This window comes from Paroedura picta, chromosome 10 (genome assembly GCF_049243985.1).
Source record: "Paroedura picta isolate Pp20150507F chromosome 10, Ppicta_v3.0, whole genome shotgun sequence".
NCBI lineage: Eukaryota > Metazoa > Chordata > Lepidosauria > Squamata > Gekkonidae > Paroedura > Paroedura picta.
The window spans coordinates 82,011,734-82,027,120 of NC_135378.1; the positions used below are offsets into that span (position 1 = coordinate 82,011,734).

General features: G+C 43.8%; 1 protein-coding gene across 1 annotated transcript in view; it reads left to right on the forward strand.

The window, feature by feature from the left end:
* Positions 1-14,248, forward strand: part of MOB1B (MOB kinase activator 1B) — a 46,226-nt gene extending 31,978 nt beyond the window's left edge. Inside the window, exons 3-6 of the mRNA XM_077301155.1 lie at positions 2,724-2,817; positions 5,836-5,969; positions 7,565-7,728; positions 8,920-14,248. Coding sequence (XP_077157270.1) covers positions 2,724-2,817; positions 5,836-5,969; positions 7,565-7,728; positions 8,920-8,997 — 470 coding nt within the window. The 3' untranslated portion in view covers positions 8,998-14,248. The remainder of the gene's footprint in view (positions 1-2,723; positions 2,818-5,835; positions 5,970-7,564; positions 7,729-8,919) is intronic.
* Positions 14,249-15,387: the final 1,139 nt, after the last annotated feature.

Sequence of the window (15,387 nt, forward strand, 5' to 3'; positions counted from 1 at the left end):
GACATGCTGTAGGTATAGCTTATATATGAATCGTAGAGTTGGAAGTGTGCATACAGGGCATCTAGTCCAACCCCCTGCTCAGTGCGGGATTAACGTAAAGCATCCAGGATCAGTAACTGTCCAGCTGCTGCTTGAAGACCCTCAGTGAGGGGGAGCTCCCCACCTCCTTAGGCAGCCTATTCCACTGCTGAACTACGCTGAATGGGAATATTTTTCCCTGATATATAGCCGGCATCATTCTACACGTAGTTTAAGCCCATTACTGTGGGTCCTATCTTCTGCTCTCTGCCCTCCTCCAAGTGACAACCTTCCAATACTTAGAGCAATCGTGTCCCCTTTCCCTCAAAATGGCCCTCTCTTTTTCTTTATGGCACATGTGCAAAAAACATTTTTTTTAAAATCTCCCTTTCAGGTAAATAGGATACTTTGGCTATTAATTGGCTCTTTCCTTTCCTTTGAATTGAATATGGAGAGTGGAAAGGAATACCTTTACAACATGAGAATGTTAATTCCTTTGTTCTTCAAGAGCTCCTTGACTGGAATTCAAGGGCATGGAAGGACCAGACTGCTCTGCAGAATTGAAGGCACGGTTTGGATAGTAGTTCAATAAAGCATTGAAAACATCGAAAGCTGGACTCCTCAGCCATTGCGCAGTTAACTTGTGGAAGGTCACAAGCCCCTGCTGTGCAGCTGTTGTGTCTCCAAACAGACAGAAACAAAACTAACTGCGTGGAAGTCATGTGTTCAAGGCTGGTCTTCAATTCCAGACAGTCTAAAAAAGAATAATAATGCGCAAAGAGGGGAGAAATGTTACATGGAACAGAAAACAAAAAAACCTAACTAGAATAAGCTAGGGCCTCAAAGGTTGGATGTCTGTACAATTTAAACCATAGGTTATAAAATGATATAAACATTTATTGTGTGCAGCTTAAATTAATTTTTTAAGGTTAAAAACGTAAACAGATCTCACAGGCCATTATCGAAAAAATATCATAGGCACCGTACAATCTTAGGCTTTAGACCTTATGCATTTCGACCCACATTGTGTCTTCCTCAAAGGTCTAATTTTTAACACGCGTATACTGATAGAATGCAAAATACACAAAGCAGCCGGTCAAATAGACAAAATAGAAGAACTTATTTTTTAGGATGACGAAATGAATCAAAATGGATCAGATGGAAAATGTCCATTTATTGGATAATAGTCCCCTTCTTTCAGGCTGCCAAGAAATTCTGAAGTGTTCCTATGAAGTCCATGCATGTAAAAAAGCAGGTGACATAATGTTTTGACATAATGCAACACATACATTCTAGAAAATAGACTCAAATACCTTGAATACTGCAGAAAAGAGCTGGCCCTCCTCCAGTGGTGGTAAATGTCAGAGGAGCTTTTATGGCTCACATTGAAATAAGCCACCGGATTTGGCTTTGTGTGACAGCGCACCCAAACAGTCTGTAAGCATTAAATTTTGCAGAAAAGAGAGATGAAATTTCACAAGAGCAAAATGACAAAACCATATTATATAGCAAAAGACACAGTTTATACTAATGACGGTGGCTCATGAGAGGTGCAGAGGAGTTCTAGGGGATGCCATCCTTTGCCTAAGAATTCGGCAAGGGCTAAGGGGGGAGGGGTATGTGAATGGGGAACAGAATTGCCATCTGCCTTAAAAAAATTGTACCTTTTAATAGGGGTTTAATAGGATACTATTTAGAAGAACTATTTTTATACCCTATTTTTCACTATCCAAAGGGTTCCCCTAAGGGGCTGATATTTCCCTTCCTGTCCCAAAATTTGTCCTGTTGGGGGTAAAGGAAGTGAATGTGCCTGTAAGTGGCAGATAAAATTATTAAACTGAATTCTCCCTCATGTAGATAATCTAAATAAACAAAAAAAGCCTCTCTCATTATGTTCTTAGGAGCATAAAATCTGAATATCCTAACAAACCTACTCTGAACTCCTCAGGTGAAGACGCCAGCATGACACAGCAATTAGGGTATCAGAAACTAGGTGGACCCAGGTTCGAATCCTCACTCTGTCACGAAGGCAGATAGAAGCTTAAGGATGCTCTGGGCTGATCCTGCGTTGAGCAGGGGGTTGGACTAGATGGCCTGTGTGGCCCCTTCCAACTCTATGATTCTATGATTCTAAGCCAGTCACACATATTCAGAAAGAGCTTTGTTTTTATGCCTTGCTTTTTACTACCCAAAGAAGTGTCACAGTGGCTTACAATTAACTTTCCTTTCCTCTCCCCACAACAAACACCCTGTGAGGTAGGTGGGGCTGAAAGAGCTCCAGGAGAACTCCAAAAGAACTGTGACTGGCAAGGATACCCAGCTGGCTGCACGTGGAGGGATTGGGAATCCAGCCCAGTTCTTCAGATCAGAGTCTGCTGCTCTTTAACCACTGCACCAAGCTGGCTCTCACTGGGTTTATTTACCTGATAACGTTATTTACTTCCATGCCATGAAAAGGTTCAGCTGGTCATTTCCATATATTAGACCTGTGTTAAAGGACTTTTCCCCCCTCCAGGTCCGTTGGCAACCCTGAGTGGTTTTTCCCCAAAGTCTTAACATATGAACTGCAGAGAAACTGCGTTTATTGGCCTAGCAGGTTGCACTGCAGTCTAGTTTGCAATCAGAAACCCACTCCCCCCCCTCTTTTTTTGCACTATTTGCTAATGACTTTGCTAAACGGAATGTGTCTCTTTCTTTAAAAATAGCCGTGGACTTCTTCAATCAGATCAACATGCTTTATGGGACGATTACAGATTTCTGCACAGAGGAGAGCTGCCCGGTGATGTCTGCAGGTCCAAAGTAAGAATGCGCGTTCCACTTAACTGAGGTAGTAAAACGGTGAGGCGGAAAAATTGGCATGCTCTGTTTTGCAAGTTTTGGGGGGGGAAAACCAACTATGACCTTGGCTGGAAAGCAAGTGGTGTTTTTCCCCACTAGATTGTACAGGCTGAAATTAGTAAATGGAATTCTCTGGTGCAGTGGTCCCCAACCCCCGGTCTGGAAACCGATCCCAGTCCGTGGATCAGTCGGTACCGAGCTGCCGCTCCTCCTCATCCTCCTCCCTGGCTGCTGCCTCGGGGACTGCCCTGCCACTCTGCCACCGGCTCACCTTTGGTGCTCTCCAGCAGCCACCATGGCTGGGGCTCCCCCTCAGCGTGGCACTGCACAGTTGCTGCTGGCAGCACCCCCCAGCGGGAGGCGGGAAATCAGGGGCATGGCGGGAAAGCAAGTGGAACAGGGGCTCAGGCAGCAGTGACGTCCCTCGGCAAAAGACCCCCCCCCCCCCCGGGCCTCAGTAAAATTGTCAAGCGTTGGCCGGTCCCCGGTGATAAAAAGGTTGGGGACCACTGCTCTAGTGCATATCAAGCTTGAACTCACCCACAAAGCCAAAACCTTGTTGTGGGGAGAGAAAAAGCGTGTTGTGAGAAGAGAAGATTCAAGTGTCTGAAGAAATGAGCAGTGACTCACGACTCCCCTCCCACAAATTTTTGTTAGTCTGTAAGGTGCTACTGGACTTTTGCTTTTTTCTGTGCCGACCTGGATTAGTCTTCAACTCCTCAACTGGGATTAGCTTGCTGGGGGGTAAACGGTAATGACTGGGGAAGGCACTGGCAAACCACCCCGTATTGAGTCTGCCATGAAAACGCTAGAGGGCGTCACCCCAAGGGTCAGACATGACTTGGTGCTTGCACAGGGGATACCTTTACCTTTACCTTTAAGGTGCTACTGGACTTTTGCTTTTTTCTGTGCCGACCTGGATTAGTCTTCAACTCCTCAACTGGGATTAGTTTTAGAATCCAAATCTGTAAAGGTACTGGGTTAACCTTTGTACCTCTGCTTGTGCATTACACATGCCCAGTTAATTACTAACTCTGGTTTCTCCATACATGAAGAGAAAGTTGGAAGTGTGTACAGGAAATCCACCCCAATCCAAGCTCAGCAGGAGAACAGCTCCTTTGTATGCAGAAAGTCTCAGATTCAATTCCTGGCGTTTCCAGTTAAAAGACGCTGCCGTTCTGAGTAGACACTACTGAACTTACTAGATTAATGCTCTGATATCACACAGAAGAAGAAGAGTTGGTTCTTATATGCCGCTTTTCCCTACCCGAAGGAGGCTCAAAGCGGCTTACAGTCGCCTTCCCTTTCCTCTCCCCACAACAGACACCCTGTGGGGTGAGTGAGGCTGAGAGAGCCCTGATAGCACTGCTCAGTCAGAACAGTTTTATCAGTGCCGTGATGAGCCCAAGGTCACCCAGCTGGTTGCATGTGGGGGAGTGCAGAATCGAACCCGGCATGCCAGATTAGAAGTCCGCCCTCCTAACCACTACACCAAACAAGGCTCTTTGATGCAGCCTTCATTTTAATCAACACACCACGGTTAGAGCTAACAGTGATTAAGCATTATTGCTCATGTCAGGCTTCATATAAAAATCCTGCTTGTTGCTGGCAAGCTTGTGGGAGATGAGGACAAACGGTCATGCGCTCACCAATATGGCGGTGGCTGAAAATGGCCACTCCTTCCGTGCTTTAAATCCACGTGTTCCTGCCTCAAAGCTTTCTGCTTTCACTCTGCCACTGGAAATTGAAAAATAAATGTTGCTAATGGGGCAACAAAATCCAAGGCTCCTAGGTAATAGATCAGGAGTAGTCAAACTGCGGCCCTCCAGATGACCGTGGACTACAATTCCCTACATTTGCTGGCAGGGGCTCATGGGAATTGTAGTCCATGGACATTGGGAGGGCCGCAGTTTGACTACCCCTGTAATAGATGGACAGCTTAATATGTGGAGCAGTTTCCCCAATGTTTTCAACTTCTGGGTGTGTATATCTGCCTGAAATAAAGCCATTATTATGTTCACAGGTCCTAGTGTTCAGCTACAGAATCAGCTGGTTCCATGGGCGGGAGCCCTCCCAAAACACAATGGCCTTACATTGTGAATGGCAGGTTGCCTCCAGTTTTAAAATTGTAGGGCCAAGGTAGCATGGCAAATCCTAATTGGCGGGGCTTTGTCCGTGCCAGCATAATATGCGGGAAACCCCCTTCCCCTACAAACACTCACACTTTGTGGTTGGGAAGGGAAAACTTCAGCATATGTTCTTTATGGCATAAAAGGATCCTACAGCTCATTACTGTGCTGCACTTGAAGAAGAAGAAGAGTTGGTTCTTAGATGCCGCTTTTCTCTACCCGAAGGAGTCTCAAAGCGACTTACATTCGCCTTCCCTTTCCTCTCCCCACGACCCATTATGCACGGGGGGAATAACGCAGATTCAGGGTGGAATGGCGGCGACTAAAATAACAGATAACGCATGGTGCCGGCTGCAACCAGCTGCAGCTTCGGCGCATGGCGCCGAAAAAGCTGCGTTAGCGAAACGTGGAAGAAAGCGCAGCTTCCGGGTGACCGGGACGCAATCAGAAGCGGCACCCGGATCGCCACGTGCATAATCGGTTACTCTGGGTTTTGCCGCCGTTGCGCCCTGTCCCGTGCATAACCGGTGTGCGTCGTGTCTTCCCCCTCCACATTTTCCATGTGACCCGAAATCGCCGGTTCGGCGGCCGTGCATAATGGGCCCACCACAGACAACCTGTGAGGTGACGATCTCTAGGACTGTGACGAGCTCAAGGTCACTCAACCAGCTGCATGTGGAGGAGTGGGGAATCAAACCCAACTCTCCAGATTAGAAGCTGTCTTTCTTAACCACTATACTACACTGTAGATGTCTGGCTACAAGACATCTACAGCGAATCAGGAGAGCAAAAGTGGATTTGATCTGCACACAAGAGACCTGAGCTTGCTTAGAGATATCTTTCATTCCAGATACGAGTACCACTGGGCAGACGGAACGAACATAAAGAAGCCAATCAAGTGCTCTGCACCAAAGTACATCGATTACCTTATGACCTGGGTTCAAGATCAGCTGGATGATGAGACACTATTTCCATCCAAAATAGGTAACTTTAAATATTTGGTATTCTCTCATCAGGTGGGTAGCTCTGTTGGTCTGAAGCGACAGAACAAAGTTTGAGTCCAGCGGCATCTTCAAGACCAGCAAAGTTTAATTCTGGGTATAAGCTTTTGTTTCCGTGCAGAAAGCTTATGCCCAGGAATAAAATTGTGTTGGTCTTAAGTGAGACTGAAAAATAAAGGATCATTGAAGTGATCGGCTCTGTGTAGGTGTTTGGTACTGATTTTTATCAGTTTTAGCAACATTAATCTTAAATATGCATTCAAACATTCGTTGCATGTTGAGGTCATGCACTTAAATTTTAAAAAGATAAATTTTTGGAAACCAATGTTTGCATTTCCAATGCTTCCTCTGTGGGTTTAATTTTTTTAATGTTTATTTTCTTCCATAGAGGAAAAAAACAGCGAGGAGGGAAAGCATAAATGCATAAGGGCCAGCTCTTTGTCCCAGCCCCATTCTCCTTTTCCTTCTCGCTTCCTAAGAGTCGATGTCATATTCCTTAGAGGGAGATGTTGTCAGAGTTTATTAGTATTGTGTATTTTGCTTGTCTCTGTATACCGCAATCATTGTTTTATTAAAACAATTGTTTAATAACATCTCTCTTGGAAAAAAAAAGCACATGCAAGATATTTTTCTGAAGAAAATATTTTCCAAGAATATTTCCAAGAATTTCCCAAAAATATTTCCCAAGAAAATATTTTGCATCCCGTAGATGTCACCTTATCCACAGTGGTTCGTCAGCAGCGGCTAAAAATACGGCCTCCGGTGCTCTGTTTTTTGTCCATTTCCAGATAATTTGGCAGACCCTGTCGTTTTTGGCTGGCTATATAGCAGTCTTTCTAATGTGAATAAATGCAGGGTTTAAAAATATATATATTTCAGACATCTCGGGTTTGTTAGTGTGGGACTAAATTCCTACAAGGTTTGAGAGACTAAACCTGTCACTTTGAATCACCCCCTTAAATTAAGTCTTTATTGACAGCCTCCAAGCTGTTGCATGTGGATTCCGTGGCCATTGCTTTATTCTGGGGTGGGCAAACTGTGGCCCTCCAGATGTCCATGGACTACAATTCTACAAAGTGTTGCGATTCTACAAAGTGTTGCGATTCCAGACTACAATTCTACAAAGTGTTGCGATTCCAGGGGTGGGCAAACTGTGGCCCTCCAGGTGTCCGTGGACTACAATTCCCATGAGCCCCTGCCAGCATTTGCTGGCAGGGGCTCATGGGAATTGTAGTCCATGGACATCTGGAGGGCCACAGTTTGCCCACCCCCGGCTTTATTGATCCTATACTGTGGGCCACATCACAAGTAAGCAAACTTCGTTTTACTGTGGCAACATCCATGTTGAAGAAACCCCCACTTTGGACGCGGGTTTCTGTCTCTCTTCATTCCAGTCGTGGACCTCATTCCACCTTGTGAATTTGCCCAGGTCTCACAGAGAGTCATTAGGATGAGCATATTGCCCTGCTCAACTGCTTATGCAAGAGTAGGGGAAGCCACATTCGTGTTGAGTACTAAACATCATGGCCGTTATGCTCACCTGCGTTGTAAGTGAAGGCTTTCTCTGTTGATTTCCAGGTGTCCCTTTCCCAAAGAACTTCATGTCAGTGGCCAAGACCATCTTAAAGCGCCTCTTCAGAGTTTACGCTCACATCTATCACCAGCACTTTGACCCCGTCATTCAGCTGCAAGAAGAGGCACATCTGAACACATCTTTCAAGCACTTTATTTTTTTTGTTCAGGTAAATTAGTGCAGAGATGCCACCACGTATTGCTTCCCTGCAAGACCGAATAATACCATCTCTTTGAGTTTTCTGGTTCTTCTAAGAGGTGAAACATGGGTGGACGGACAGATAATAGATAGATCATGGCCATATTCCTGGCTGAGCGTGCTACTAGTCGTTGCACCCCGTCCAGGTTGGGCAGTCACACTTCCTCACCGGGACCCTTCCTCCCAAACCGCAGGTCTCTGTCTTTGAAGTATTAAGTTTCAGACGGCTCTGCTCGAGCCATCCCGTCTTTGCTTCCAGACATCTGGCTAATGAGTCTGGGGTTGAATCAGGGTGGCCATCCTTCAGGAGAAAGAGCTGGAGGTCATCAGCATACTGATGACAACCCAGCCCGAACCTCCGTACCAGCTGGGCAAGAAGGCGCATGAAGATATTAAATAGGATTGGGGAGAAAACTGCTCCTTGTGTTACTCTGCATGGGAGTTGACAGCGGTGTGATTGGTTCTCTCCAGTTGCTACCCTCTATCCGCGACCACAATGAAAAGAGATCAGCCATTGAAGGGCTGTCCCTTGTGTCCTGGCATTGGTGAGGCAGTGAGCTAGTAGCTTATGGTTGACTCTATCAAACGCTGCTGTGAGATCAAGTAACACCAGCAGTGCTGACCTGCCTCACGCCAGCTGGCAATGGAAGTTGCCCATCAGGGTGACCAATGCTGTTTGTCTACCTGAAGGAGTCTCAAAGTGGCTTACAGTCGCCTTCCCTTTCCACTCCCCACAACAGACATCCTGTGAGGTGGGTGACGCTGAGAGAGCCCTGGTATTACTGAAGAAGAAGAAGAGTTGGTTCTTATATGCTGCTTTTCTCTACCTGAAGGATTCTCAAAGTGGCTTACAGTCACCTTCCCTTTCCTCTCCCCACAACAGACACCCTGTGAGGTGGGTGAGGCTGAGAGAGCCCTGATATTCCCGCTCGGTCAGAACAGTTTTATCAGTGCCATGGTGAGCCCAAGGTCACCCAGCTGGCCGCATGTGGGGGAAGACAGAATCGAACCTGGCTCGCCAGCTTAGATGTCCGCACTCCTAACCACGACACCAACTTGGATAGTTTTTCCCCCCCGGTTACTTTAATTACAATAATGCTATTGACCAGTGATTGTTCTGCTAAATATCTCACACCCATATTGCCTTTATCCCCCTCCTCAGGAATTTAACCTTATAGACAGAAGAGAACTTGCTCCGCTCCAAGAACTGATTGAAAAACTCACTTCAAAGGACAGATAAGCAGAACTCGGATCTGTACAAATCACTCGTATCTTTAAGCAAGCATGTGGTGGGTAAGGGGTATGGGCTGCAATCCTCCACACACACATTGAGTCAGTGGGACTCACTCATGAGCAAGAGTGTGGAGAATTGTAATCTTAATTTCTTTTTTTTTTTCTTTTCTTTTTTTTGGTTGTGTGAGGATTTTGTTTTGTTGGGTTTTTTAAAAGGAGAAATAGGGGGGGGGGGAAATCCAGGCGACCTAGACCCATTCTTTGTGCTTTTATTAGAGGATCTCTTGTCTTTTAGTGAGGCACACGTAGTAAACGGTTATCTGTTCTCGTCCATTGTGTAATATTTTTAAAGCAGACCTTGAGTAAAAGATTTTTTTTGAAACGACGACGACGTGTTCGTTGGGCAGTGCGGCACTGCTAGCCGCGTGGGTTCTGCATTGCCGTTCACAGCCCGTTCTCGGAAAGTCCTGTAGAGACGTAAACATTATTCTCCAAGTGCCTTGGCAGACTTCCTTCTGAGGTACAAAGCACATAAGCAAAGAGCATTGCTGGAAATGAAAACACCTACTGTCACCCAGGATATTTACTAACACTTGTTATATAAATATAGATCTATAGATAGATATGTGTAGAATTTTTTCTAAAGAAGCAAGCCATAACCTCTGTTGGTGATCTCCAGCTTTTAAATCAAAGCAATGCCTTTCGCAGTGAATGTGGGTGGCCAGGGGCAGGGAAGGGTGCCCTGCGAGGAAAGAGAGAAAGGAAGAGGACCAAGGAATAGCAGGGGGGTCAACCACTTTCTTCGAGCTCGTAATTTCTTCTGACAATATTAACTTAGGTCACCCACTGTCCTGTGTTTTTTTTTCTTCTTCTTCTGGTGGTTTGCATGAAGTTTTGAGTTGTTCTGTTAGGTTTTCCTACCCAGCCCCAAAATCCCCCCCCCCAAAAAAAAACAGCAGCAGACTTGTAGGAGAATCAAGTGAAGATGAAAGGGGAAGTTAGTAACTAACCATCTTCTTTCCTAGAAATATGCCATTCTTGCCTCATTTTAATGGTAAGCTAAGGAAGTCCTCTTGATAAGGGAACTCTTCAGCTGTTTCCCAAGAGAAACTGCCTCAGAGGTTAATTGTTCCAGCAACCTCATGCCTACTCCATTCTGAGCTCTCAGTTGCTGGCGTACAGGGGAACTGTACCTAAACGCAGCAGCAGTTTACACGGAACAGTGCAACTGGGAATTTTTCTGGTTTAATTTTAGCCATTTCTTAGATTCAGCTAAGATTTTGTTACCCACCTTGTTTATCCCCCTGCCCCTTCAACTGAGGAAGAGTCAGTATTGTCTAATCAGACAGTTTTCTAAACAACCACCGATGTGACTTATAAACGATTGTTTTCGGACCCTCATGAGAAAACTCAGGACTCTTTGCAGTGCAAATCAAGATCCCTGGTTCGCACATTAATACTTGTCAAGTTTTATTCAGTGTTCTGTGTACAAACAGATCTTTCCTGGGCGTTTGGCATTTCCTTCAGCGCTTAGTCGTTACATCTGAAATATAATAATTTTGTTGTTGTTGAGGTATCTGTTTAATGTCTGAAAGCTATGAATGGCCTCTCGGGAGGAATGTGATTGGAAGTCCACCTCATGAAATAGCATCCTGATGCCTACACTTTACAAGTGTTCATTGACTATGCACCCAAATTGGAATATTTGAACAATTTTATTGTCCTTTCAGCTCTCTGTATATCTGTGGTGTCAGTGGGATTGCATTCAGACCCATTCTTTCGAGTCTTGCCATTCTAGCAGTGATCCTGCACGCTGTGTAGCTTTTGAATTGACCTCAAATCGTTTGCAACTTAACCATAAGAGTTTGGGGATAGAGATGAAGGCCTTTGCATTGCAGAGGTCTATTTTTCATATTCTGAACCTTGATCATTAGGGAGCTGGTGCATGGAGAATCTGCATTCTATATGAGGACTGCAAACTTGGAGCCATTAGCAATTTTAATGTTATTTAAGGGGCACAATACACTCTTTTTTTAATATGTCACTTTTGCCCATAGAAGTCTGGTTCACAATCCTGAAATTGGGAATGCAAATATATGACTGAGAAGTTCATAAGTAGGGATAGCTATAACTTAAAAGTTTCTTCTTCTAAGTCACAGTGTAGTCCTATACAGAGTTACTCCAGACTAAGTCCATTGATTGCAGTTAGCCTAGACTGGAGTAACTCTACATAGGATCGCTCTGTTAAAATTTCCCTAACAAATTTTTTTTAAAGCCGCTTCTGCCAGAAATGCAGAACTCCACAAATCCAATTTTAGGGTGGCAATTAGATCTTCAATCATACTGGCATAATACTTGAGTTAAATAATTTAAGACTAGAGATGTCATTCTGTTAGGGGTTATAGTCACTCTTCAGAATTAGAAGGTTTCATGTGCTTTTAAAGGGAAAAATCAGTAATACAAAACTCAAGTTGCTTTCATTGCTAACTTTCTATTGCATACTAAAAGTCTGGAGATCACCGTTTGAAAGTGTTGTTGGTTAAACTCTGCTGTTTCGCATTACACTTGAAAGCTGATGCACTGAACAGAGTAGCTCAGCATTTGGAATGAGTATCCCCCCTTTACTGATTTAGTGATTTTCCCCCCTCCAAATTACGTCCAGATTTCAGAAGTGCATGTTAATATTAGCAACCTAAATGTAGCCTGGTCTTTTTTTTCAGTTGTAAAGTTTCCTGAGGACGGAACAGCATAGTATCATTAAAATCAAAGCCACTGTTGGGAACTTTTCCTTTCCCCCCACATTTTAAAGGGATACTTTTGCTTAATACCTGACTGCTTTTTGATATCAAACACCAGATGTTCAGGACTGCTGAGCACTGGGAACAGGCTACATTTCTAGGTGACCTTTCTAATCAACAGCCAGCCGGGTTTTAACACTTTTCTACTTCCTTTTCAAAGAAAAGCCTTATAACTTCCAAACAGCCTGAAAGCGTTTTGCCATGATTTTAGCTACGGCTGTGTTCCTTCTTGTCGGTTGATAGGGTTGGTAACACTGAGAGAGTGAGATGACAGGGCAGACCCCAACGTCAGTCATCAAGATAGGTGTAAGTCCATTGTTGTACTTTCTTGGGCCCTTGATTCATTTTATGCAGAGGTTACATTGGTGGGGCGGAGCTTTTGTTACCTGCCCACAGGACATTGTACATCTAGTTTCCAGATTCACATCGGTTTCCATGCTCATAGCACGAACATGAAAACAGCCTCGCATTCTGCTATTTGCGATAACTGGGCTTTAGAGAGAACGGCTTTATTTTTCCTTTTAAATTTTAATTCAAAGAGAGATTTTTGAAAGGACAAATGTCCCTTTGGCGAGTGCATGCCAAGTTTTCTTCCTCTGCCTACTATGCAACGTACAACTCAGAATACCTGCAGTTAACCTTAAAATAGTAAATCAGAGGCTTTGTTGATTTTACGTTGGAAGTGAAATCTTTCGTTGAAGTTCTCTTCCCAGGCAAAAGCCTATTTGCTGCTATTGACTCTTCTTACCCTTTCGATTTTTCTTTTCTTTTCCGTCGACACTTGCCTTGATTCTGCATATATCCATCCGAAAAGGAAAAACAAAACAAAACATTGGGCTTAGTGAATGTCTTCAACCAACCAACATGTCTTCATTTTTCCTGGAATATTATATTATTATAGACAAAATACCAGTTTTCTTTTTTTTTAATTCATAAAATGAAGGCAGGTTTGCCAATTTTTTTAAAAATGCGTGCCTGGGTTTCTCATTATTATTTGCATTGCATTTCTTTAATGGATAGGCAATTTGGGTTTTTTTCCAAGACTGTATTGCTAGAACCACTAGCCACTTTAGAAGTGAGATATTAACATTTACATTAAAATTTATTTGATGTTTTATTTCTGTCAGTGTCAGATGTATACATAGTTTCCTCCTTAAAAAAAAAAATACAGTTCCCTCCTAAAACTGCAGAGGGAATAGCTCAGATTTTAAAATGCTTTTTCTGTTTCTTCACCCCTCCCCGGAAACTGTTTCAATAGTTTTTCATAGATTGCTGTATTTTTAGGGGGAAATTAATTTTTATAGCCACTAAACTGTTCTCATTATTTTTATACATGTATAACTTGTCATTTGGGAACACAGATGTCTTTTGAGAGGTCATTTGATTCCACGACGTTTTGAATACGTTCATTTGCAGATGTTGTGTTGCTTAAATATTTGCCATCAGAATCACTTTGACATGCCTAGGGAGGAGGGGCTCTGTGGTAGCCCTGCTAAATTGGGACCGGGGATGGAACACCTCAGTTCTTGCTGAGTGGCTCTTAGATGCAGTGTGAGAAAGAGAGGCTAGAAAAAAAGCACACAGACCAATCCGTTGCGCTGACAGTCGAAGCACACGGGAACAAGAATAGTTCCCCAACGTAGTCTGTACAGTCCTAGCAGCCCCTGGCTGAGAACTACTTTTATACAATCTGCAGAACTGAGATGTAAACCTGCTTGGACTATACCACATTGGGTTGCAATGAAGTGGGGGGAAGAATCTCTGGATTTGGGGGAGACAAGGTTAAACATCTCCAGGATACGCTTGACAGTCTTATGATGAAGAGTGTTTGCAAGGAATCCTTAGTGTTCCTAGCCTGCACTTTGAGGCAGGACAGCCTATGGAAACCTTGATTCTGCCGATTGTAGAAATACTCTTACAGACTATCTTTCTTGTGCTTGGGCTCATTTTGCCATCTCTCATCCCAGACCACCAGGTTCTATGCTGCATCTGAAATTTGCCTTCCTGCGTGGAGTTCACCCGGTGACTCCCCAAACCCAGTGCCCAGCCTTGCCTAGCGCGAGGCCAAAAACATAGGGCACTTCAAATGCAATGTTATAACCTTAACATGTCTGCTTCTTCAAGTATTTCAAAACTGCTGGAGGGGGGAAAACCCCCCCAAGAGGCTTAAATACAACAAATACAATGCAGAGACCTGTACTGTAAGCAGACTGTGCCAATATCACTTCAGTTTGTAGTCATGATTGATCAGTACTTGTTTTAAATGAAAAAGGCTTCTTGATTTAAACAAAACTGAATGTCTGAAAATCTGCAACAGTTGTATTAGAGAGATGTAAATAATGTATACAGATTGTTGTAAGTGATGGGATGAAAAAATATATAAATTCTAGGCTTTTTTTTTCCGGTAAGAACTGAATGCTGTTTATAAGAAGAAAAATAAATAGCTATGTTTGACCACTATTGCCTTTTTTGATCATTTCTCATCCTAACATGTTGACAGTGGACCTCCATAATACGACTGTGATCGTCCACATGGAAATATTCTACCTGCAGGTCACTTTTTGAGAACCCCCAGGTTCTCAACCTGGGGGTTAGGACCCCTTTGGGGGTCAAATGACCATTTCACAGGGGTCGAGGCAGGGAGAGCAGCTTGGCTGAAGATAGCGTTCGGAAAAGAGCGAGATCGGCATGGTGGGACAAGAGGCAGAACTGAACTGAGAAACCCCGGGGGAAAAACAATTTATATACAATCATGAACCATGGATCTTCATGCCAATGGTCAGTTTCGGTTTAATTCTTGTGAAAGAACACTTATGGTTGGGGGTCACCACAACATGAGGAACTGTATTAAAGGTTCGTGGCATTAGGAAGGTTGAGAAGCACTGGTGTAAATCATCTCACCTGAATGTGTGATCATTCGTATTTGCAAGGAAATGGAGTAGCAATCAAATAAACCTGATGTCCTATTCTTTAATTCGTGACCCTGGAATGCTGGCATAGCATCAAAGTCCTCAAGAGGCAAGGCTTCCAAAAGCACTGACTCCTCTTTTGGTCTCATCTGGTCTCACCTGACGCGGCTCTTTGTTCCTGTCTGTTGTTGCTTGAAGAATTCTGCTGCTCCCATTCAAAAACCTGAGTAGGCCTCTTTTCACAATGAATTGAGAAGTAGACAATAATAAGGTTTGGCCTTCAATTGGCTGGACTTCCAACCATGTTTGTATGTGTAAAACCATTTGCTCTGTGAGTCTTTTTGGATTCATGGCTTTTACTGGCCACGCTCAGGTTGCCTGGGCAACAGCTTCCTTAGTTATCTTGATTGTTCTCGCTTCATTTACTGTAGCTTTTCTTCCAGTTGTGTTTACAGGTAGTGTTTGCTGCATATTTTGCATAAATTAGATCAGTATGGTCTGATAATGTTCATTAGCATCCAACCCAACATGTTTTTTCAGATGCTCTCTGTGCTTAAAAGCACCTCAAACTCCTGCAGCTGCAGCAGCAGACTTGAAAGTCCTGTCTTTTGGGGGTGGGGGTAGAAATGTTGGCAGACTTTAAACATGCAGAGAAAAGTAAAGCACTAGACTGCTTAAAGAATAAGAGTT